This window comes from Ziziphus jujuba, chromosome 6 (genome assembly GCF_031755915.1).
Source record: "Ziziphus jujuba cultivar Dongzao chromosome 6, ASM3175591v1".
Classification (NCBI taxonomy): Eukaryota; Viridiplantae; Streptophyta; class Magnoliopsida; order Rosales; family Rhamnaceae; genus Ziziphus; species Ziziphus jujuba.
In genome coordinates this window covers 13,356,808-13,379,571 of record NC_083384.1, presented here as the reverse complement: position 1 = coordinate 13,379,571, position 22,764 = coordinate 13,356,808, and the positions used below count along the sequence as shown (strand labels likewise).

The following is a 22,764-nucleotide window of genomic DNA, read 5'->3' as shown; positions in this document are numbered from 1 at the left end:
GATTTAAGAAAAAAAAAAAAAAAGGACAGTAGATCAGCTTACGCTCATTTGCAAATTACTAGATTCTACAAGGATTGAATATCCATAGAAAAATTAAAAATAGAATGAACCACTTTTGCTTACAAAGATAAAGATTTAAAAATAATAAAATAATAAGTTTCTTTTTATTTTTTATATTAGACCAAAGTGAGAAGCCAAAAAAATTAAATTTGTTTATTTTTATTTTTCATCTTTTTTTTTTTTATGGTTTGGTCATAAAAAATGATTACAAATTTTTGTCTATTTTATTTAATTTTGGTCTAATAAAAATATGTTTACTAGAGAAAAAATTCCAATTTTAGTTTTATTTTTATTTTTGTATAATTTAAATCTATTTTTTTATGGTTTTAGAGTAAAAAAATATTATTAATTTTTTATCTAATAAAATTATTTTATTTTATTTTTGGTCTAATAAAATTTTTTTTATTAGCCCAAAAATTTTATTTTATTTTTATTTTTATTTTTTGTCTTAGTTTAGGTTAAAAAACATTTAATTTCTTTGAAATTTTAATATTGATAGAATATTCCAAATAAAAAACAAAAAAATATTTTTTTTCCATTTTCTTATTTTTTGCTAAAAAATGAATTATGATATTAACATGACATTATTGAATGGTAAAATTAATACTATTAGTTAAATAAACTAATTGAAAATAAATTTAAAACTTTAAACTTCAATTTAAGTAATTATAAACTTTTGAGTTTGATTTGCATAACCCTAAAACTTCATAAAACTAATATGCAATTAATCCTTTAAATTTTTAATAATTTAAATTTATTATTATCAATATATTAAACTAATAATTTAACAAATATAAAAATATAATTAATTAAAAATATTATTATGTATAGTGATTTCGATTGGATCTAGTTTGGTTTTTCCGAATCGGTTTATATCTACCCATAATCCAAATCATTAATTTATATGTAGTTAACTAATTGGTGGAAAGAATAATAAAAACAAAAGCCCATAAACTTATCAAAACAAAAGTGATCAAACTTACGAAGAAGAAAATATATATAGTTTTTTTATTATACAGATATTTTTACTTTTTTAATGTGTGAATATTTATAAAAATGACGGCAAAAAATTATCATTTTTAAAAATATCCACAGATTAGAAAAGGTGCAAATATTTATATCGTAAAATAATATTTTATATATATATACTTGTTTTATCACAACTTTTGAATAAACGTCTCCTAAAAGATGATAAACTAGCATGTACAAAAAGCATAAGCAAAACATAGCTTCATCCCAATTACCATTGCTTATCCTTTTTTTTTTCCCCCCGTTTTCTACCCATATTGCCTTTCTATTAGATTCATGAACTTTAAAATGCTTCCAAAAGATAATTTGTTATTAAAATTAATCTACATTTCATGCGTATTAATACTAATTCTGAAGGGTAAGCACGGACAATCTTCTTCGTGTGTCAGTACACCTTTAATTAAGTGAAATCATGAAATTGTACTTGAGAAAAAGATTTTTAAAATGGACCAACTATAAAATGGAAGTCATTATTATTATTTAACTAATTCATGCAAAAAAATAATAATAATAAAATCATCCATATATACGTACAAGTAATTATAAAAAGAAAATGCCTAGTCTCTGAAATTCTCACATCTAGAATCCTTATAACACATTAATTATTACCTAATTTGCTACCAACAAATCGTAATTGATGCTAAAAATCTCGTTCTTAAGTGGACATAACATATCATCAACGCAATAGGGTACAGCTTCAGCCTCTGAAAAATACACTTAATCTTAGTATCGAAACAAATAATTAAATAATAAAGTATATGTCAAAATATTACACAATATAAACACTTTTGTAGCATCAATTTGGTTTGTTCTAGCAGAAAAGACAGGGGGCAAGGCCTAAACCACTTCAATTGCCAAGTTGCCATAACATCCATAGTACCTTCTTCTTCTTCTTCTTCTTCTTCTTCTTCTTTCTTTTTTTTTTTTTTTTTTTTTTTTTTTTTTTGGGTTGAAACAATAGCATCTATAATATCAATAATAGTAATAATAATGATGACAATAATAATAATAATACCTACAGTACTTTTAATTACGTAACAACAACATAGCAACTAATACTAAATATCCTACATTGCTGCTAATCATGAAGTGGACTAAGCTTAAGCTTGTGGCCCCCTTCAATAATAAATAAGTACCTACTTAAACTATATATATATACATACCCAATTAAAATCGCATTCAACTAATTTCCTATTTTCATATATATATATATATATATATTTTAAAAAAAGGCACGAATGAGCAAAATGAATCTTACGTCATGAACTATAGCCATACAAAAAAAAAAAAAAAAAAAAAAAAAAAAAAAAAAAAAAGGTAAGAAGAATTTAAGCAAATTTCCAATATTAACCTTATTTGTTACCGTTTTTCTCTTTACCCTTTTAAGATCTACCTTTATATTTTTAAAAATTACACATATTCCGCTAACGATTTATGATTTTTGTATGTTTGTAATTACCAAATTCATAATAATTTTTTATTATTTACAATAATTTTATCTATTTCAAATCTATAACTTTTCAATTATTAATATGAATAATTTATCAATTGAATCAATCTAGTTTGATCGAATTGACAATGATTACCAAAAATAATCCCAAAAAAGCTAACTTTTTGTTTTATGTGTTAATTAAATTAAAATTCTTTTTAAATAACAAATATACCCTTCTACATTAACATAAACAAACAAATAAATAGTGTTTTTTTCCTAAATAAAAATATCCCATATAAATCCAACATCTGATTTTTTTTAAAAATATTTTTTTAAAAAAAAAATATTTTTTTTATTTTACAGTAAGCTTGTTTTGATTACAAAAATATCAAAAGTAATGTCATATGCAGAATTTTTAAATACTATTGCATCTTATTTGACGTAATTGACGAAGGATATATCAATTAAAAAAGAAATAATTACGTGAACGAATTTATGATTTTTTTAAAAAATATTGACAGTAATGCATCCTAAATTATATATATTTTACCATTTTGTATCCTAAACTCTTCTTTTCTTTTCTTTTCTTTTTTTTTTTTTGCATTTTACATCATTTATTTTTTTATTAAATTTTTAACAGTCTTGTCACATGGTTAGCATAGGAGATAAAAAAATAAAGATGTAAAATGCAATTCTATATAGTTTAGAAGCAAAATGCAAAAATGTTGAAATAAAAAATCAATTTAAATACAAAAAATGTATTAAATCATACTATTTTATTTTAAAGAAGTTTCCTAAAAAAATTAAAAATTTACTTTTTCAAAAATAAAAATAAAAATCTTGACAAAGTAGATATCCTAAAAAAATAATAAATAAATAAATAAATAAAGACCATTAAAAATTTGAACATATATTAAAAAAGTATTTTATTGGGAAAAGTAAAAATTTTATTAAAAAAATATATATTAGAAAATCTTATAAGTACCTCTTTCATAAATAATAAATATATAAAAAGTACATGTAATAAATAAAATTTTAGATTTTATAAAGAATTTATACTTTTTTTATGGGTCTTTTATTTTTTTATTTAGAATATCTATGATAGCTACAAATTATTATTTAAATTTTTAAAAAATAAAATAGATATAAGCGAAAAAAATTTATTTGAAAATTTGCATTTTACATTCTAAACAACACAGAATTGTATTTTACACTTTCATTTTTTCTCCCATGTATCAGTTATGTAACAAAACATTTTAAAAAGTTAACAGAAAAGGAGAGAAGGGTGCAACAGTGTAAGGAACACTGAAATTCAAGATGTAAAATGCTAGGAAAAAAAAATTCAACATTCAAAATATCAAAACATAGATAATTTAGAATGCATCTACATCACTTTTTTTTAAATAAAATGTTACATTCCACTGCTTTATCCTTGGACCCTACTGTTTTAATTCAAGAGTTATTGGCTACAAGTCTTATAGAATTTAATACAATACAATTCCTTGGGTATTAGACCAAAAAGGTTGTATTAGAAAGCAGAAACTAATAATGGGTAGCTTCATGGAGGAGTCTCAAGGTAGTTCATAAATCCCCTCATCTGCAATCTCTGGGCCATCCCCAACTATTTTGTCTTGGAAACTAAGGCATAATATATGAATTTCTCACCATTAAAATATATGATTTTTATAGAAGCTATCAAATAAAAAAATATATATTTCCACTCTCATCAAGGATGTTATTTATATACCCTCCATGGAATTAAGCTTCCTTGTTTGTGATCCTGAGAGACCCGATTTAAGAAAGATAAATCGGTAGGCCCCGTACTATCAAATATTCTCTTCCAATTCAAAGCGTTGAAATTAAATTTGGAAACCTATGCGTGAATTTGGCGTTTGAGAGACTTAGAATAAGATTTCCAATTGCCATGGTGGTCGTTGGTGGAAATTCCTTTTGGCCAACTGGGTTTCAGAGAGTGATGGACCATCCGAAAGCCATGCCCCGTTTGAAAAAGACCCATATCTGCTCTCTTCTTCACCAACAAAATTCTCTTTCGATTTTTCGAGACGATTTTAATGTCATTTTTCCTAAGTTGGTTTCAACATATTTGGGGTCAAACCAGAGCTCAAACGTTGCTTTGGAAGTGCATGAAATCGATGGGTTATATAAAAAAGCCCCAAAAGAAGAAAACAAAAAGAAAACGTTGAAATTAATGGTCGTTTCTTATTGACCGCATTTTTTTTTTTATCTAGAAACCCAGATTCATTTTTTTTTTATTCTTGTATCGAATCGAATTCCCTTTTTTTTTTTTTTTTTTTTTTTTTTTTTTTTGCTGCAAACTGACTTCAACGAGTGAAAAAGCGAAAGCTTTGCTGCATTCTGAAGTGAGCAATATCATGTAGTGTAAATGTTTGTCTTTATGCCTAAACCAATACTGGCACAGAACATTTGCTTTTTCTCACAACAACTTGTCACAATCCAGATAGCAAAGACACCTGTATTTAACCGGACAAGACACGTACATTGAGCCGTGCCAGTTTCGCGGACAGAAAGAAAATGCAAAGAGGTTCACCCCAAAAAAAAAAAAAAAAAAAAACGAAAAAAAAAAACTAAAATACGCATACTTATATATTGAGAAAAAAAACAAACGAATTAATGCATGCTTATATATTAAGAAAAACAAAGGAATTAATGATAATAAAAACAATTTCCCAAAAACTACATCTATATATACACCAAAACCCAAAATACCTTTTTTTCTCAAACATCTTGAATTCAAGGAATAAATCTGAAAAAAAAAAAAAAACAGAAGCAATGCTAACTGATAACTACTAAGCGCAGGCTTGGCGTCTGGTAGGAATAACGAACAGAGCATCAAGATCAGGCGGCTGGAAATACCCGTTCTTCGGTGGGTCCCTTTTCGTTCCGCAAGCCGTTTTCTTCTTCGGAGGCGGCGGGCACACGTACACCACCGGAATCCGGCATTCTCTCCCCTTCGGCGTCGTGCACTCTTCGTCCATCCTCGGCCGTCCGATGGATCTCAATGTTGGAATTTCCCGGCTACCAAGTTCAAAACAGTTCGATGATGAAGATCTGCAAATTTTATTTATTTATTTATATATTTATTTTTTGGGTTTTGTAACTCTGAGCTTACTACTCTGGAATTTAGGAAGAGCGGGGGCAAGGTATTATATAAAAATTTAAATCTTTTGAATCTTTTTTCAAATTTTTTAAAAAAATTGAAATGTGGAGCAAAGAGATGAGAGAGAGAACGGTGGGAGTTTCCAGATTCGTGGATGGGTCGGGTCAGTGGGTCCGGGTTGATCGTGTGGTGCAGGTAGATGACAGCTAAGGGTGAGTTGGCACGGCACGACGTGTCGTTCTTATAATGGAACGAGCGTAAGATCTACGTGTATGTGTGATCCGACGTGGCCCACATTTCTTTGAGCCACGTTTTTTTATCGTTTTCGGTTCAAATACGGCGGCGCCAACTTTTGGAGTCGGTGTCTGCGCGGGAAAAAAAAAACAAAAAAAGAAAAGAAAAAAAATGTGCGTTTGAATGGTGAGTGCACGTTTTTGCCAACTTTGATCATTTATTCATTTCCACCATCGGGAATGGATTGTCGGTGATTTGGGTGCAGTCTGGGATGGAGCCCACAATTACGGTGGTTGGTTGTGTCCGTCATATTAAGTGGGCTTTTATTAACAGTGGGCCATTTATGCTCTTAGAACTTTTCAGAAAAGCCCAACCGTACTCTGGATGGGCTGGCCTTGAAGGATCTAAAGCTCTTTGCTTTTTTTTCAAAGGTCTAGAAACCTAAAGCAAAAAGGTTCTAGAAACCTAAAACACTTTTGTATTAAGGAAAGAGGATTGCTTTTTGGATATTGACAATACTAAAAATCTGATAATTAAAGCATCACTTTTAGTGTTAGTGGGTGAATCCTTCCAAAAGAACAAAAAAAAGTGTTAATGGGTGATTTTAGAGTGTTTTTTTTATTTTTTATTTTTTATTTTTTTATTAGTGACTTTAGAGTTTGAAAATGTCCTTTTTGCCAGTGAAATGTATAAATTTCAAAGGGGATGATTTTAGGAGGCCCGTCCATAAATTTTTAAAGTAGAACATCCGCCAAGACAATGGGAGTTTCTATACACATACTCTTTTAAAACTGTATACACTTTTGAACTTTACACTTTAAATCCTTTTGACTCTCTACGCTTCTATTTTTTTAGTTTTTTTATAGTTCTGCTATCTAAAAGTTTATAATTGTTGTGCAATATGAAAACCAGGCCTATTTCATTACATTTTTTGCTTTTTGGAAGTGGTTATCAAAATTAATATTGAATAAAAAATAGTCCTATAAAATAAAATATATTGCTGAAGATTTGTCAGGCTTAGAAATGATATCCATTATCTAGAACAGAAAGAGCACGAGAATAACAGGGTTGGGATGGGGACCTTCACACTAACAAATTGTACTCGAAAACAATTCAAGACAACTTTCATTGTTCTGTATTATTTTTTTTTTGGTAGTTATAAAGCAACTTGTTTTTAAAATTATTTTCATAAAACAATGGCCGAATGCCTATATATGTTTGTTTTTTGAGAACAATTTTCATCTTTTAAATACAATAAACAGTTTTAAAATATTATGGCCAAACAGGCCCCTTAAGCATTCATCTTTGGAAAATGTCATGGACAATCCTTTAGCAAATTACTCATTTGTATTTTTTTCTAACTTTATTTTTGGACTTTTTAATGAATGTTGTTTGAATTCTGTAAAAACTGTGTATCTTTATATGTACGTTTTCTTCTAGGACCTCATCAGTCAACGAAGTTTCCATTTTTAAAAACCAAACATATCATTTTCTTGGAAATTTCGTTTCTAAAAAAAAAAAAAAAAAAAAAGAAATCATTGACCGTGGGCTATACCATTTTTTCTTCATCGCCAAGAATTGTTGTGGACTAAGCAGGAAAAGACAGGTGCGTTAAAAAAAGAATTTCAATGGGACCCACAGCACCGCTGAACCTGGGGGTAGAGATGGAGGGTAAAACCGTAAAATAATGAGGTTAGTTACACCGTCACTTCTCGGATCCAGAAATACATACAGCAAGATGTAAGTGGACAACTCGAACCGCTCCATCTCTACGCCCGTGAAGAACTGACGAAAGGGACATTCATTTTACCACGTGTCTTCCAATCATAGGCCATTGTGCCCCACAAAAACCAGAAGAGCGTTGACTTTTGTTAAAAGAAACCAACCGAGATTTGGTCTTTAACCTGCGCCCACTCTGGGCCTTAACCTAAACCACTCTGACAGTCAACCCGGCTTCCCTCCTGTTTTTTGTCTCGACGTTTTGGGAGTTAGGGGTCGCAATGCCCTCCCCAAGCAGTTTTCTTAGGATTCACAAAAGTCAAACCCATATACAACCAAACCTTCCCTCACTTTGAAGTAACCACTCTCTTTCTCCAATCCACCATCTTTGTTGCTAAAACATTGCAGAAACACAGAGTTTTTAATTGCCTTTGGCTGTGGTGGTTTGCACTATGCAATTCTAAATAATATAAATTACATATGTTCATCTATAAATTACAATCATGCCTTCAAGTTTCAATTAATTTGTTGCGTTCTACTTCAATTCAAATTTTGGCAAACAGTAAGTATAAATTAGAACTGAAATTAGATAGTTTAAAGTGGACAAATATAAAATTCAACCACCTTTGGTTAAAAAAAAAAAAATTTTAAAAAATCAATTGGATCAACGATTTTTTTTTTAAATTAGAGAAAAGAATGTAGCGGAAGATTATCATCTCGGCCTTTTTTTTTTTGGCTATTCGATTATCAACTTTCTTTAAATTTCTACCCACAAAATGGAAAGTACAATGAAAAAAGAATCACACGAACTACATAAATAAAAAATTAAGCAGAACTCCAATTCCGCAACTACATGCTTGCATCTAGTGTAATTTGAAAGTCTAAACTGCAATATTTTTAAATTTAAAAATTTCAAATGTAAAAATGCAATTTATTTAAATAATTATAAGATAAAACTTTTAAAGTCCAATTAACTGAAAAATCAAATTAGATTTGGTAGTCAATAGTTAACATGAGCCTTTCAACTTCGGATTATCAAATTTGGCATCTAAATTTTTGATAAACTAAAATTAATAGTGTCAATCATCATATTTGCACTAATAACAAAAGATTTCATAATTGATTGAAAATATTAAAATTATTGATTGGTGAGTTGAGGAAAGTAAATTGTGCAAATTCTCTATAAGAAAGATGGTATTTAAGGTAATGATATCATGTGACAAGTTTGAAGTTAGAATGCTCATAAATTTTACCTCCAATATATATATATATATATATATATGTATATAGCATAAAACGTATGAAAGAGGTAAATATTTTTACCTTTTTAGGGCTTTTGTGTGTGCATGTGTATAGCTCTAATTAGGAGATTCAGGCAACTCCTGTGGTGTTTGCACTTTTGTTTCAATTTGTTTTGTTGCAAGTAATTCCAAAAATTAATATGGAATTAATTTCCTGCCTGGGTTTAAATCGTATATATATAGCTTGTGATCAGGCTTTTAGTTTATAATATTTTCTGCATGCCTATGCTAATCAATATGCTATATCCTATACATTTTGATAATGGAGATCAATCACTTACATATGCATGTCTTTACAATTCACCAATGCATATCTATGTGTTCCCCGTATGGTAGATGCGTGTACATCCGGATAAATTACAATTTACAAATAATAATTCTTTAGATAATATTAAATTAGAAAGAAATTTTTATTTCTAAAAAATGACGTATTAAAGTTGTAATAACGTTATTATTATTATTATTTTTTTTTTTGTCATCTTTTGTCCCAGTACTTTTGGTCTACAGAAACAGGGATAGTGCTAGATTCCTGCCTACATTATAGGGTTAGAAGAATTTCTTTGAATTACTGCATATATGTATTTAGTTGCGGAGGATTCATCCCAATCACAAAGCCGATTAACGTTCCAATTCTCTGCTCTCCAAAGCTCATTAACTTGTTCTTCTTGCTTTTACCTTCTTATTTTAATTTGTTTGACATCGTCTATTCAAATATGTTTTATATGCTTTTAAATAATTGCGATACTTACATAAATACCTTCAGTGGTTTAAACTTTGGTTTTTTAACATACATTGAATCTAGTTTATTAGAGATAATACCATGCTAAATTTTATTTTTGTTGCAGTATTATCCCTTTTTTCAAGTAGCACCAAAAAGTAATAATCAATAGAAAGAAAGTTCATACTTTAAGGGCAAGTTGAAGTGTTTTAAGACTGCATTAATTATATTCGCCAAAAAAAAAAAAAAAAACAAAAACAAAAACAAAAACAACGAATGCATTAGTTATCAAAATAAGAGTAAAAAATTATATAATATGAAAAGTTAATCTAAACACACAAACACACATATATGTATATATAACACACACACACACACACACACACACACACATATATATATATATATTAATTTATGTTGCAAGTTCATGAAATATAGCAATATACATTGAGTATACGTTTGATCACAAGAATATATTGTCTATCATTTGTCATTTCAAAAAAATAAACAACAATAGATTGAAGTCCACTTGACATATGGTTTGCCTTTTTTCCTTCTCTTTTTTTTTCCCTCCCTGCTTCTTCAAATGTATTTTTGAAGAAAGAAACCACATTTTGGATGTGTTTGAAAGTATTTTTTTCATAACATTTATTTTTTATAACATTTATTTTACGTAAAACTCTTGTTCATAAGTGTTTCATAAAATGAGTAGTAAAATGCTTGGCTATACAAAATAAAAAAAGATATTTTTACATTTATATTTGGTATTTTTATATTTTAATTAATGCATTTGATGTTTATTTATTTATTTATTTTTTACATCCAAAAGCACTTATTTGTAAAAACATCCACTTGGACACTCCTCTTAGAAGTATCTAAATTATTATTTTTTTAATACAAAAAGCATTTCTTAATATTTTGCCAAATATGTAATCAAGTGTTTTTTTGTTTTTTTTTTTTTTTTTTGTTTTAATCTTTGAGCACATATTTTAACTCAAGAGCACTTATAAACATTCGAATACTTCTAAACATGCCTTTCATTACTTTTGATTAAAAGTACCTTCAAAGTCCTGATAAACTATTTGAAAATTATCGAACATTCTCACAATCAGCTTTCAAATTAAAAAATTACTTTTGCCTTTTTAAAAATTATTTGTAATAGAGCCTAATTTTTTTATCACTTTATTCAACAATAAGGTATACGGTGCAATAAAATAAATCCTAGAGAGAAGCAATAAACAGAGTCCATATAATAATATAATCATTTATGCACCATGATATCCTAATTTTATTAAAATCCGGATGCATGCTTATCCATATATGGTGACTTGCATGTGATATAGCTTATAATCTAAATTATACTCCTAACTACTTTTGAATATGCACGTACTCCAAATCCTCTTAAAGTCAGAATATCTTAACTTCATCAAAATTATATAATAATATAATATATATTTACAGTGTGGCTCAAGGGAGAAATTAACCAAGCATATATATATATATATATATAAATTAATGATCTAATGGATTATCTAGCTTATTCTTATTATTGACTACGTAGAGATATGATCAGCAAATTATATACACCAATATTAATTTGAAGCCTTTTTATTTTTATTATTTAGTATTAAAAATCTAGTATGGAAAAGTGATCCAATTAATAAAAGTCAATTAAATTTCTATATAGTATTTAAATAATGGTCAATTATTCTTTAGAAAACAATTGAAAATTTTATACATTTACTTTTTTACCTCTAATTTAGTTTTGTATTACATTAATATCTAATATTATAAAAAGAGTTAGGTAGCATACTAGTAAAAATTCTATATATATATATATATATATATATATATATATTTATTCGGAAAACTCATTTTTAAAAAAAAAAATGTAGAAGTATGCTATTCAAATCGATATCTATGTTTCATCAAATGTTATTTCATCATATTTTAACATTAATTTTATTTAGATAGTTTAAACACTGTGCTACTGGTCAAGATTGATCAACATGATTTGACTAACTTTTCATAATAAAATTTCTAGTCGATATTATTGCAGGACGTTCAACATCATCAAAGAATTAAAAAATGAATGATATATAAAGATGTTCAAATTCTTTATAAATGTTAAAAAAAAAAAAAAGTAATAATATTTTTATGGATTCTTTAGTGGTTGACTCTTGCTTTTGTTTCAAATGGGGTCATGGATCAGGTGGCTTTGGTCCACCTCAATGCATCTATCCCATCAAAACAAACAAGACAAAAAGCACACTAAATGAAAATACAGAAGATAAAAGTCAGATATATAGGCTCCATACAAAATGAGACAACCCATTTCTATAGAAGCTAAGGATCATATCATTAACATATGGTCTCCCAATATGGGGAAAAAAAAAAAAAAACATATATATATATATATATATATGTAGTCATTGAAAAAAAAAAAAAAAAAAAACCTCAATTAAAACTGTTAAAAAATATACTTTATTTTTCTTGTTTTTTCTCCTCTACGTGTACTTCAATCAAATTTTAACACACGGGAAAAAAGAAGAATTATCATTACAACCAACAATTTGCCATTTTATTACCACAAAACAAGTACTATTTATCAATTATCATCATCCGCGTGCCTCAATTTAATTTGCAGATTCTATATAATACTTTCTCATATTTAAATTTTAGCTTTAAAGGAAACCAAATGATTATTAACTATAATACCTAAGTGTGATGGGGCAAAATTTTATACATAACAGTTGTAGGAGTTATATGATTCAATGGATCATTCATTATCAAAAAATAAATAAATTTTTGATAGATTCTATGTGTTTTATTTTAACATTGCATGTGATTATATTTATATCATTCAATTTACATTATGCGTGATTATTAACCGTTCTATGATGATATAATGTGATTATTAACCGTTGTAGGAAGACATGTATAGTGTAACCTTATGTAAATTTTTCTCACGGTTGATGAGTACTTTGCAAACAAATAACAAAGACTATTCACTCTTTTCAACAAACATCGAATCTTGGCAAAGTCAAAGCAAATACATACAAAACATAAACATACCACCTCTTACTTTAAAGTCAAGAGGCAAACACGTAGACGTGACAACTTCCTCTCTCATCTGCTCCACTCTCCACCTCCTTTATTTCATCAACCTTTTCTCTTCTTTTATCACTAAAATTTCCTTCCTATATTTTTTTTTTCTTCCAATTAACAGCCAATTCTCTTTCTTTCTTTCTTTCTCTCCTTCTGATGAAAATAACTTAGAAATTCTTTTTCTTTTTCTCTGGGACATTAACAATGGAGGAAACAATTGGTAGTTGGTCTAATGGGTCGGAAGAAGAGCTTGTGAGAGAACTTCTTGACGATGAATCCCCATTATTTGTTCTTCAAGAAGAGGCAACAGAGTTCAAGAATAGTCCTCCAAATGAAGAAGCTCTTCTTAACCGTTTTAACCCACAAGTCTATTCTGGTCCAACCATCGATGATATAGAGAATGCTTTGTCAGTGACAACCAGAAGAATTCAATCAGATGAACTTTCACCAGCCAGGTTTGGTCTACCTTTTGATATATATTTTCGTAATTTTGGGAGACTCCTTTTTTTTTTTTTTTTTTTTTGTTTGTTTCAGAAATGATGAATTGGGTTGTGTTTGATATAATTTGGTTATGCTATTAATTTTAATTTTTTTTGGGCAGAGTTTCTTTGTTAGAAAGGGGATTGAGTAAGATTGAAAACAAATACACCCTGAAGATCAAGAGCTGTGGAAATGGGATGGCTGATGATGGATATAAATGGAGGAAATATGGTCAAAAATCCATTAAAAATAGTCCAAATCCCAGGTACTTATATTCCATTTCTATTTTTCTCTTTCGCTTGTTGAAGCTTTTCTTTTGAAAATGATACAGAGGCAGAACAGAGTTCTTTTTATTTTTTTAATTTTCTTTCTATTCAGTTTTTATTATGGGGTCCTATAGTTCAATATCCATTGCAGAAAGGTGTTTTTAATGTTTTTCGTGAATGGAAAAAAGAGTTTTATCTTTTTATCCAATTGGAAACAAGTCTTTTCTTATTTGACTCTTGCTGAAGTGGACTACTCAAAAGGGAAGTGTAAAAGGGATGATGAAAATTTTATGTATTAGTATTTAGTAAAACAGTCAGAATTAGTTGCTTATTAGGGAACTAAACCAATATTGTGTCTTGCATTAAAACAAAAGGTTTACAATTCATAATTTAGTGTTGCTTTACCCAACTACCAAATTAACCTTCTCAACCAGAATATATTATCTTTAATATTTGTCATTATATAAGCCCTACCTAAAGCCTAAATGATGAACCTTGTCAAAGGAAGTGGTCGAAGATAATTTTCTGCTATAAAAAGGGTAACCTAGGACACAGATATATATATATATATATATATATATGTTAGGTCATTGACCATGTTTATTGTTTATTGTTTTTAAAAAACATTTTCTTTAAAATCAAAAACAGTATTTTTAAAAACTCTTTCAATCATAATATAACCACTACAAAGTTTAATTCTTTATTAATTTTTTTTTTGGGGGATAAAAAGGAGTTATTACAGGTGTACAAACCCAAGATGCAGTGCTAAAAAGCAAGTAGAGAGGTCCAGTGATGATCCAGAGACATTTATAATCACTTATGAAGGTCTCCACCTTCACTTTGCGTACCCATTTTTCTTTGTAGGCCAACCTCAGCTTGGCAACCCACCAATCAAGAAGACCAAGAAGAACATCTCGGGGCCCGAAGCCCAAAATCATGAGCCTACTCAAACACTAGAAGCCCATGAAAGCCTATCAGATGTTAACCCAGAAATGGGCCCAGGTAGTGTGATGGACCATCATAATCATCGAGAAGTAAGTGAAGAAGAAAGGAGTTCCCAAGGTTTGCTTCAAGATGTAGTGCCATTGATGATTTTGAATCCAAGCAGCAATACTTCTTCAAATTCTTCATGTTCTTCTTACCGTTCACCTCCAACTTCTCCTTCTTCACTGTCTTGGCCCCTGAATTTTTCAACTTCTTATTTTGATGTCGGTATAAATTCCAGCATTATGTGAATTCATAGAGATTCTGTGGGTTAGAACACAATAATCCTTGGTGATGCTTATAATGTTCAACAATACAATATATGGTGTAATAAAAGGTTATCATATATGTTTAAGTCTCATGTAGAGTGACTGTCAGTATAATGAAGCAAGTAGCTTTGACGACATGGTTTTTTAATGACAATTTGTAGTTCTTGATTTTATTTTTGTTTTATGGCTTCTCCACAAATTACTATGAATTTAAACTTATAACCTAATATTAGTATTTGAACCTGTATACTGATGAGTGCTGCATTCTTCTCCATGTATTAAGATTTTTTTCTTAAATGAATTTTTTGGTCGAACTTGTTAAAATGCTGAAGACAAACACTTTTTTTTTTTTTTTTTTTTAAATTAGGGATCAAGTTGAGTACCATTCAATTGAGCTGGATGGAACTTATTGTTTGATTGGTTTCTGTGTGGGACTATGTTTTATTAGCATTTAGAAAGTTAATATATATAATATTTCTCCTATATAAGAAAAGTAAAATCATCATATTGATAAAAGAAGACTTGTTATTAAAATTATTGGATCATCTTAACATGAATTTGATTCCATATGTATAATGTTACAGATACTATTTAATCTACTAATATATCTATCAAGAATATACATGTTATTATTTAATTAATTTATATTTAATAATATTTATACCTTCAAGGATTTACTTATCCATTTTTAAATAATATTAATATATTAGTTAATCAAATAATTAAATATGTATTCTTGATAAATATTTTGATAGACTAGATATTGCATATAATATATATATATACACAATTAAGTTCAAATCAATTTGTCAATATCACAACTAATTCAGACTTTCCTTTTCAACTTTTAGATAGAGTTAAAATTTAAAATTACATTTATCAATCATCATATCTTAATAAGATTTATTTTTCTAAATTAAATTTTGATTTATTACTAAATTTATATTTTATTATTTTTAAAATTTTAAAATCCTAACTATTGATATGACCTAAAAACTATTAATAAAAAAAAGATCATATCATACTGATATGATATAAGCTTGATGAGCTTGATTGATTGCGTGTGTGTATATATATATATATATATAGATATATTTTAAAGTAGCGGCAAGCCTCCAACTACAGAGCATCTTCCAAACTTTGACTATTAAAAAAATAGTTTAAATGAAATATTTATAACAGGAGAATATTTCATATCAAAAAGGAGGCTTACATGAAAAAGCTTGGTCACTCGAACACCGAAATATAAGATCACAACTCTTTACACAAGCATACTCTTACAAGAAACATGACTTCAAATTTAAAGCTAAATTCAAGCATGCCTTAACACAGGATGTTATACCATTAAATTCCCAAAAGTTTACGGTAACCAGGCTGATCGATGTTGGCATATTTGGGCTTGGCGTTCTATGAGCTTCGATGCCTGGGAAATTGGGTCAGGCTTCTAAGCCTCAAGTCGGCCATAGGCTTGAGCTGGACTAATATATATATGTAGATATATATATTTTAAGAATAAGTAAAAAATAAAATTAAAAATTTTAAAAAAAAAAAAACCATACAAAATTGTGTGGGAAAAAACACAAAATTAACTAATGTGTCTATCTCAATGGCTTTTTCGAAATTGAAACTTCCATACAACAACTTAAACAAGTTAAAAAGTTTATAAAATTTTGATTCTACCGAAATGCCTCATTAATTTAATTATTAATATTGAAGCACATGATGGAAATTTCTTCTCTCGTGAAAGAAAACAGAAAATTCATTTTGCTGAAACTTTGAAAGCTAGAAACCATGACAATTTGTAATAAATTTGAATAATCTAGTTCAACAGTAATTTAGGACACCTTGTGTCGCTTAGCAAAATTAATATTGAATTACAAAGTGGTCGTAAAATATTTTTCGTTTTCATTGATTATTGCTCTTGAAATGTTGCTTTCCTAAATCCAAATATCAGAACCAAAAATCAAATAAAACTTCCAATGTGCATAACAAATGCGTTTAATATATAGATATATATATATATATATATATATATATACACATGTAAATATATTTTCATGAATGTTTTAAAAAATGAACGGTGAATACACAATAATAGAGTTTTAAAAGGGCCATAAAATTAGGCAGCGTTTAGCCTAACTGGTTCTCTTTTTAGAATGAATGGCCCAAGAATCTTGGCAAACCAAGCCAAGATGATTCTGATGTTTGGACTCACATGCATGTGCCTTTTCTGCTCTCTCTAATTAAGGGAGTGGACGAATATTATGGGCATCAACTATGCTTTTTTTCGTTGCTTTGCGAGCACTTTACATGTAGGTTTGAATGTGACATTTAGCTTACAAAAATAAGATAAACAACGACAACAATAATAATAAAGTGGTAAGCATAAGCGTTTACCTTTACATTGGACCTTTCTGAGTAAAGGTTTTGATGGTTGAATCAAATTTTTTTTGGATAATAATGGTGGAACCAAATTTTATGGCCATATATGTTTCTTCCAACTTTAAAATTTTATTTTATGCATGTTTATGGATCCTATGTATGATTAATCCCACATCACCAGTGCTGGCAAAATGAAATTCCTAGCTATAAAAGGATGTTAGGAAACGGAGTGACTGAGAACAATGAGTTGCTTCACCAGCCTTAAAACGCTTAATTATGGTTTTGTTAAAACTGCTGAAAGAAATAGAAATTAGGTATATATATATATATATATTTATATATATATATATATATATATTTATCTCTCTCTCTCTCCATATTTGTTTTTCAAGAAGTCAACTCCCAGGTAAATGAATAATTGAATTTCAAGAAATCTTTATGATGAATAACATAATCACTAACCTCAATGAACGACAAACCACATTGTCCAATAATATTGAATGCCTCAACCATCCTTATTAATGCATTGATGATTTTCCTTGTCACAGTTAGCTATGCTGATTTTCTTTCTCTGGTCCGTTCGATCATATATGGGTCCTGCATGGAATGCATGTCGATGAATGATTCATCATCATAATTATCATCATCAAACGGTGCATATTAATGGTGACAAGTGTCCAATTGTTCTCCATTTGTTAAGATATTTTTATTGGTCATATGCTCAAAAACAAAGTCAAATTGGTAGCTATGGTTTTTATTCAGTGTACCAAAAGGACTAAAGCTTGATGGAACTTATTATCTGATTACCTTTCTATTGTGCGACTACATTTTTGTTATAATTGTAAGGGAAGAGTGGGGTTGAGTGGCTGTCTGGAAGGCATTGTGGACAGAGAAGGCTTTGCCTTTTGATCATTGAGAAAAAAACAAACTTAAGCATGAATGGGCTTCCTTTACAGATAGCCAAAACAATGATCATGATAATCTCCAACAAAGGACTAATAATTCACCACCAATCATTTGTGTAGGTTTTTTTTGGCTGTACCACTTATTTAACAGCCCTTAAAAAAAAAAAAAAAAAGTTATAAAAAAAAATGTTTATAAGATCAAAATCATGATCATCTAATAAAAAATTAAAAAAAATGTGGGTCCCCAGATTTTGAATGGTTTGGATTGGCCAAAGATACTCTAGGATCACATTTTTATAACTTTGCGACTTCACAGAATCATGCTACTAGTTGTCCAACACAATGTGTTTGTTAAATTGCTCCTATAAAATATCATCAGGCTAAAGCTTTAAAGTTTGGTATTCTTATTTAAACCCAAACCGGGATGGTTTAAAATTAATTAAGAATACTGTGCTATTCTTTTAATATTATTCCATTGTTGAATTTAAAAAAAAAAATGTATTTGGTAAATGGTAAACGTGGGAGAGTTGTGTGCTAAATTGGCCCCGCATCCAAGTACAGAATGTACAAATCTGCAATTTTTCAAAGAACCAATAGTTCACTCACACCACCCTCCACCCAGCTGGACTTCGCTATTATTATAGTCACAAACTCACAATAAGGTGAGATTCACGTGTCTCGTACTGTTTTAATTATTATATGTATATATATATGTATAATTTTTATTTTTCTTTTTTGTGGTTATTGGTGAGCGTTTGTTTCCACTTTCATGTGCAAGCTCTACAATCTTCTAGGAAAAAAAAAATTGCAAAAATATATATATATACAAAATGGCATTAAATTTCGTACTTTAGTTTGGACATTTCCTTCTAGATTTTTTTTTTTTTTTGGGGCCCAATTTCCATAGCTAGATATTTATTTTTGGTTGAATCTCATAGCTAGATATTATTATGCCTCATGTGTTAAACAATGTGTTGATGGAAATTAGGCTTTTACCTTCTTTATCTTGTGTAGAAATTTGAATGAGAGAATACAGCCTACTCGAACACCAAATACCTCAATATATTTTGCTCAGTCTCATACATTAGGGACTTAGTTTTCCCCAACAAACAAAAAAAAAAAAAAAAAAAGGAGAAAAAAAGTAGAAGATACATTAGGGACTTAAATACATGTTGACAAACAGTTATTATCTTTGTCCATTCCGAATGAATTTCTAATGATAAACACACTGAAAAAGCATATTCTATGGGCCTAATTAAAATATAACCAACCATTCTCACAGCTGTGTAAACAGTGAAAATTAACCCAAATTTTTTTGAAGAAACATTGTGTAAACGTTGCCTAAGTTTATCCCCACCAAGTATTTGACGTGACTTAAAAGTTTTTTTTTTTTAAATATTATTATTATTATTATTATTATTTAGCATTAGAGATAGATAATTGTATGAAGGTACAGTGGTTAAGTGTCTATTTAACAAGTTTTTCTTTTTTAGATAAAAAGTTTTATTTGAAAGTTAAAATTTTTTTTGTTAAAATATGGGAATGTTTAACAGAGTTAACATGTATTTGTTAATTAAAAAAATAAAATTTTTTAACTATGTTAAAAAATCTTAAATTTTAAGTTTATCTAGAAATTTTTTTTAAAAAAAAAACTTATATGGAAATCCCAACAAAAATTTAATACCATTTTTTTTATTTACAACTAAATATTTATTAGTTTTTTAATAATTTTTTTAAAAAAAAATCAATTATACAAAATTCAACAAGCTAAAACTAAAGTATTATTTTTATCATCTATATCAATCAGGCATTAAATTTAAAAATTGAATGAGAAAATATCTTTCCTACTAAGCCACAACAACTCAATGATGGTTTTTATCAAAACAATAGAAAAAAACAAAACTCGATGATGGTGAATTTAAACTTTAAAAAAAGAAAATAATTTCTAAACATGCTATCAAAGTTTGCTTATGTGTTCAAAATAATAAAAATAAATAAATAAAAAGGTTACATTATTTATGGACCTAAATAGATCAGCTCTTTTTGATAAACTAAATGGGTCAGCTCTTAGAAATACATCTATTTACAAATTAATATATAAAAAAGAACGTCTGAAAATCTACTAACATTGCAAGTCAAATTTTAAGACTGTCATAAGAATATCATATTACCCTAATGCAGAAATTTTTAGTGTTTTGCCAGATCATGAATTTCACACTTCTCCGTTGCTGTAGCTTTCCCATTTAACAACTTCACCAAAACAGAGAGAGATATGAAAGCCCACCCACGGTTAGTGATAAAACATGAAAATATTAAATATATATATGTATAAGTATATATATATAGACTATTAAATATTAGTAACTAAGAGCAATGAAAGGGTCATAATCAGCGCCAGCCCAGGTTGAGGTTGCGGAAAATAATTGAGGGAAAGAGTCAGGAGTGGTCCTTTCATAAGACCCAGCCAGAGCTCGCCACCACAATTTGCTTTGTGTTTTTTATTCAATTACGTAAACATCAATCCTATATTTTAAGCTAGGTTGAATGAGAAAGAATGACTAAACAAGAGTCTCCAAATTTTCCTTTTCCAGCCCTTTTCTTCTACTTCTCTAGAATTTATTTATTTATTTATTCAAAAAAATTTCTAATGGCTATGTAAATCCTTGGCCTCCAATCATTTTCCTTTTTGCACTCCATTACAAAAATCATGGGTGTTGTGTCATGGTCCTCCTTAGGTTGGTCATTTTCACTAAATTAGTGGCGGCACAAGCTTCAAACCCCCCCTCCTCAATTATAAGTGCTTTTTAATCTAATATATAATTTATATGATTATAAACATATATTATAATATTAAAAAAATATTTATTTTACAACCACCCCAACTTCGTATAATGGTCAAGGTTTTGTCTTGCATATCATAATGTCTGCTTGATGATAGCAATTATGAGGATTGTTTAACTTTGCGTTGGCCACCGGCTAACTCATGTTTTTCTTCCAAATTATAATATCTAAGCGAAATCCTAAATTGATGTAGGTTGTCGTGAATATTTAAATGCTAAATTCAAATTGGATGTATATGAATGATAGAGCTACATAATCAAGTTGAAGATGTATATGAATGATAAAGCTACATAATCAGGTTCAACAGTTTTTACGGTGTCGTTTGATATATGATAGAATAGTTCTAGATTGTCCATCATTATTAGCTTTGGTATATCTTATAAATTAAAAAAGAAAAATAAAATACCCTTCAATCATAGAGGCTCTACAGAAAATAAGCTGAATCTATCTGCAAGATACACTCCCAAAGATTCAGACATCTCAGCTACTACTTAGTGGAATTGTATTCTCTTGCAAAAAAGAAAAAAAGAAAAAAAAAAAAAAGAGAGAGAGAGAGAGACAAGGGCATGGTTTTTTTTAGTTCCTTTTGGCAACTATAATTTTTTTTTTTTTGGTATTTGATTTTTGTTTCTGCGAACTAGTTTTCATCACAAGGTAGTTGATATAAATACATAAATAATTTATTATTATATGCATTACATATGCGGTGGAGTAATTGTGTGCAAAGGGCATAGAGGCTGTGAATCAGCATTGAAGATGGGACAGCGCAGAAGACAAAAACAGAAAAATGAAAAAGGAAAAAAAGGTTTTTCTTATAAATTGCAAACATATGAGGAAAGATGGTTTACCCTTACTTGATAAGTCACTTTTAGCTGTTAAAAAAACACCTCAATGATGATGTGGTTTTTGGATCCATGTAAAAGAAGATAGTTGGGTTTTTGTTAGGCTTCAAAAATGTTATTGAATTTTGTTCCAAATCAAAATCAATCTTGGCATGTGTCACTCATTGTGTAACTCAAGCCTATTTGGGTAACATCCTCTGAGTGAAAGAAAGATGTCCCTGAATTTTTGATTCACAACCACCCCAAATTCTGACTTTTGTCTATACAAACTATATATATAAAAAAATATAGATGTTTATATATAGGTCACCAGTGTTCATATTAGCTGGTCTTTATATATAGGTCACCAGTGTTCATATTAGCCGGTCATACTTAGCCAAAAAATTTAAACCAAAAAAAAAAAAAAAAAAAAAAATCGTCATACACTTATAAAAACATGCCCACATGCATTCATCCCTGTGTCCAGAAATGTCCTTTTGACCAAGAAAAAAGGGAAAAGGAAGTGTCCAGAACCTGGACATTTATTTTTAGAAGATCAAAATGATTATTATTTCTTTTTGGCGAACCCCAATTTACGTGTGGTAAATTATACATCTTCAAGTGAACACAGCCTAGGCAGTGGGTACCATGAAGCCTGTCTTAAATTTCTCCATCTTATACTGTTAAAATTAAAATTTAAAGAACAACGAATTATCTATTTTCATTTAATTAATTTAGAGGCGGTGCAAAATTGAGTTGATGCAGTTTATACTAATTGGTACGGACAATTTAAAATAATCCTTTCATTTTCAATCTTATAAAGATAATAATAATCAATAATGTAATTTGAAAACCTTTCAATTTTTTTTTTAAAATTAGATTCAATAAATATCAAACTAAAGTTTGCAAACTTGTTCACAATTTTTTTTCATAAACAGATATTGCAAAACCAAAATAGATGATACATACCATATAAAACTCCAGGGGTGTTGAAAGAAACTTTAGCTGTGTCGATTATACCTAACAAAAGACGATTAGACTTAATTGTCTGACCCTTCTGAAATCACAATCTTATG

At 28.7% G+C, this 22,764-nt stretch overlaps 2 protein-coding genes across 3 annotated transcripts; one reads left to right on the top strand and one right to left on the bottom strand.

The window, feature by feature from the left end:
- Positions 1–5,164: 5,164 nt before the first annotated feature.
- LOC125419085 (cyclin-dependent protein kinase inhibitor SMR4) lies at positions 5,165–5,854 on the bottom strand. The gene has a single exon (XM_048464216.2). The coding sequence runs from the start codon at positions 5,536–5,538 to the stop codon at positions 5,350–5,352; it is 189 nt and encodes a 62-aa protein (XP_048320173.1). The 5' UTR covers positions 5,539–5,854; the 3' UTR covers positions 5,165–5,349.
- Positions 5,855–12,739: 6,885 nt separating this feature from the next.
- LOC107430610 (probable WRKY transcription factor 49) lies at positions 12,740–14,912 on the top strand. 2 transcript variants are annotated; one of them, XM_048464332.2, is made up of 3 exons: positions 12,740–13,195; positions 13,342–13,485; positions 14,229–14,912. In XM_048464332.2, exons 1-3 carry the CDS (start codon positions 12,945–12,947, stop codon positions 14,719–14,721), a joined length of 888 nt encoding a protein of 295 aa, XP_048320289.2. In that variant the 5' UTR covers positions 12,740–12,944; the 3' UTR covers positions 14,722–14,912. The 2 variants fall into 2 exon arrangements, with proteins under 2 accessions (XP_048320289.2, XP_048320288.2); XM_048464331.2 differs by having other exon boundaries at positions 12,743–13,195; positions 14,217–14,912.
- The last annotated feature ends 7,852 nt before the right edge of the window (positions 14,913–22,764 follow it).

Excerpts from the sequence above, each read along its gene's own strand:
- LOC125419085 (XM_048464216.2), bottom strand. The coding sequence starts at position 5,538 with ATGGACGAAGAGTGCACGACGCCGAAGGGGAGAGAATGCCGGATTCCG.
- LOC107430610 (XM_048464331.2), top strand. The coding sequence starts at position 12,945 with ATGGAGGAAACAATTGGTAGTTGGTCTAATGGGTCGGAAGAAGAGCTT. Across the intron at positions 13,196-13,341 it reads GATGAACTTTCACCAGCCAG|AGTTTCTTTGTTAGAAAGGG; the intron begins GTTTGGTCTACC and ends TTTTTTGGGCAG. Across the intron at positions 13,486-14,216 it reads AAAAATAGTCCAAATCCCAG|GAGTTATTACAGGTGTACAA; the intron begins GTACTTATATTC and ends GGGGATAAAAAG.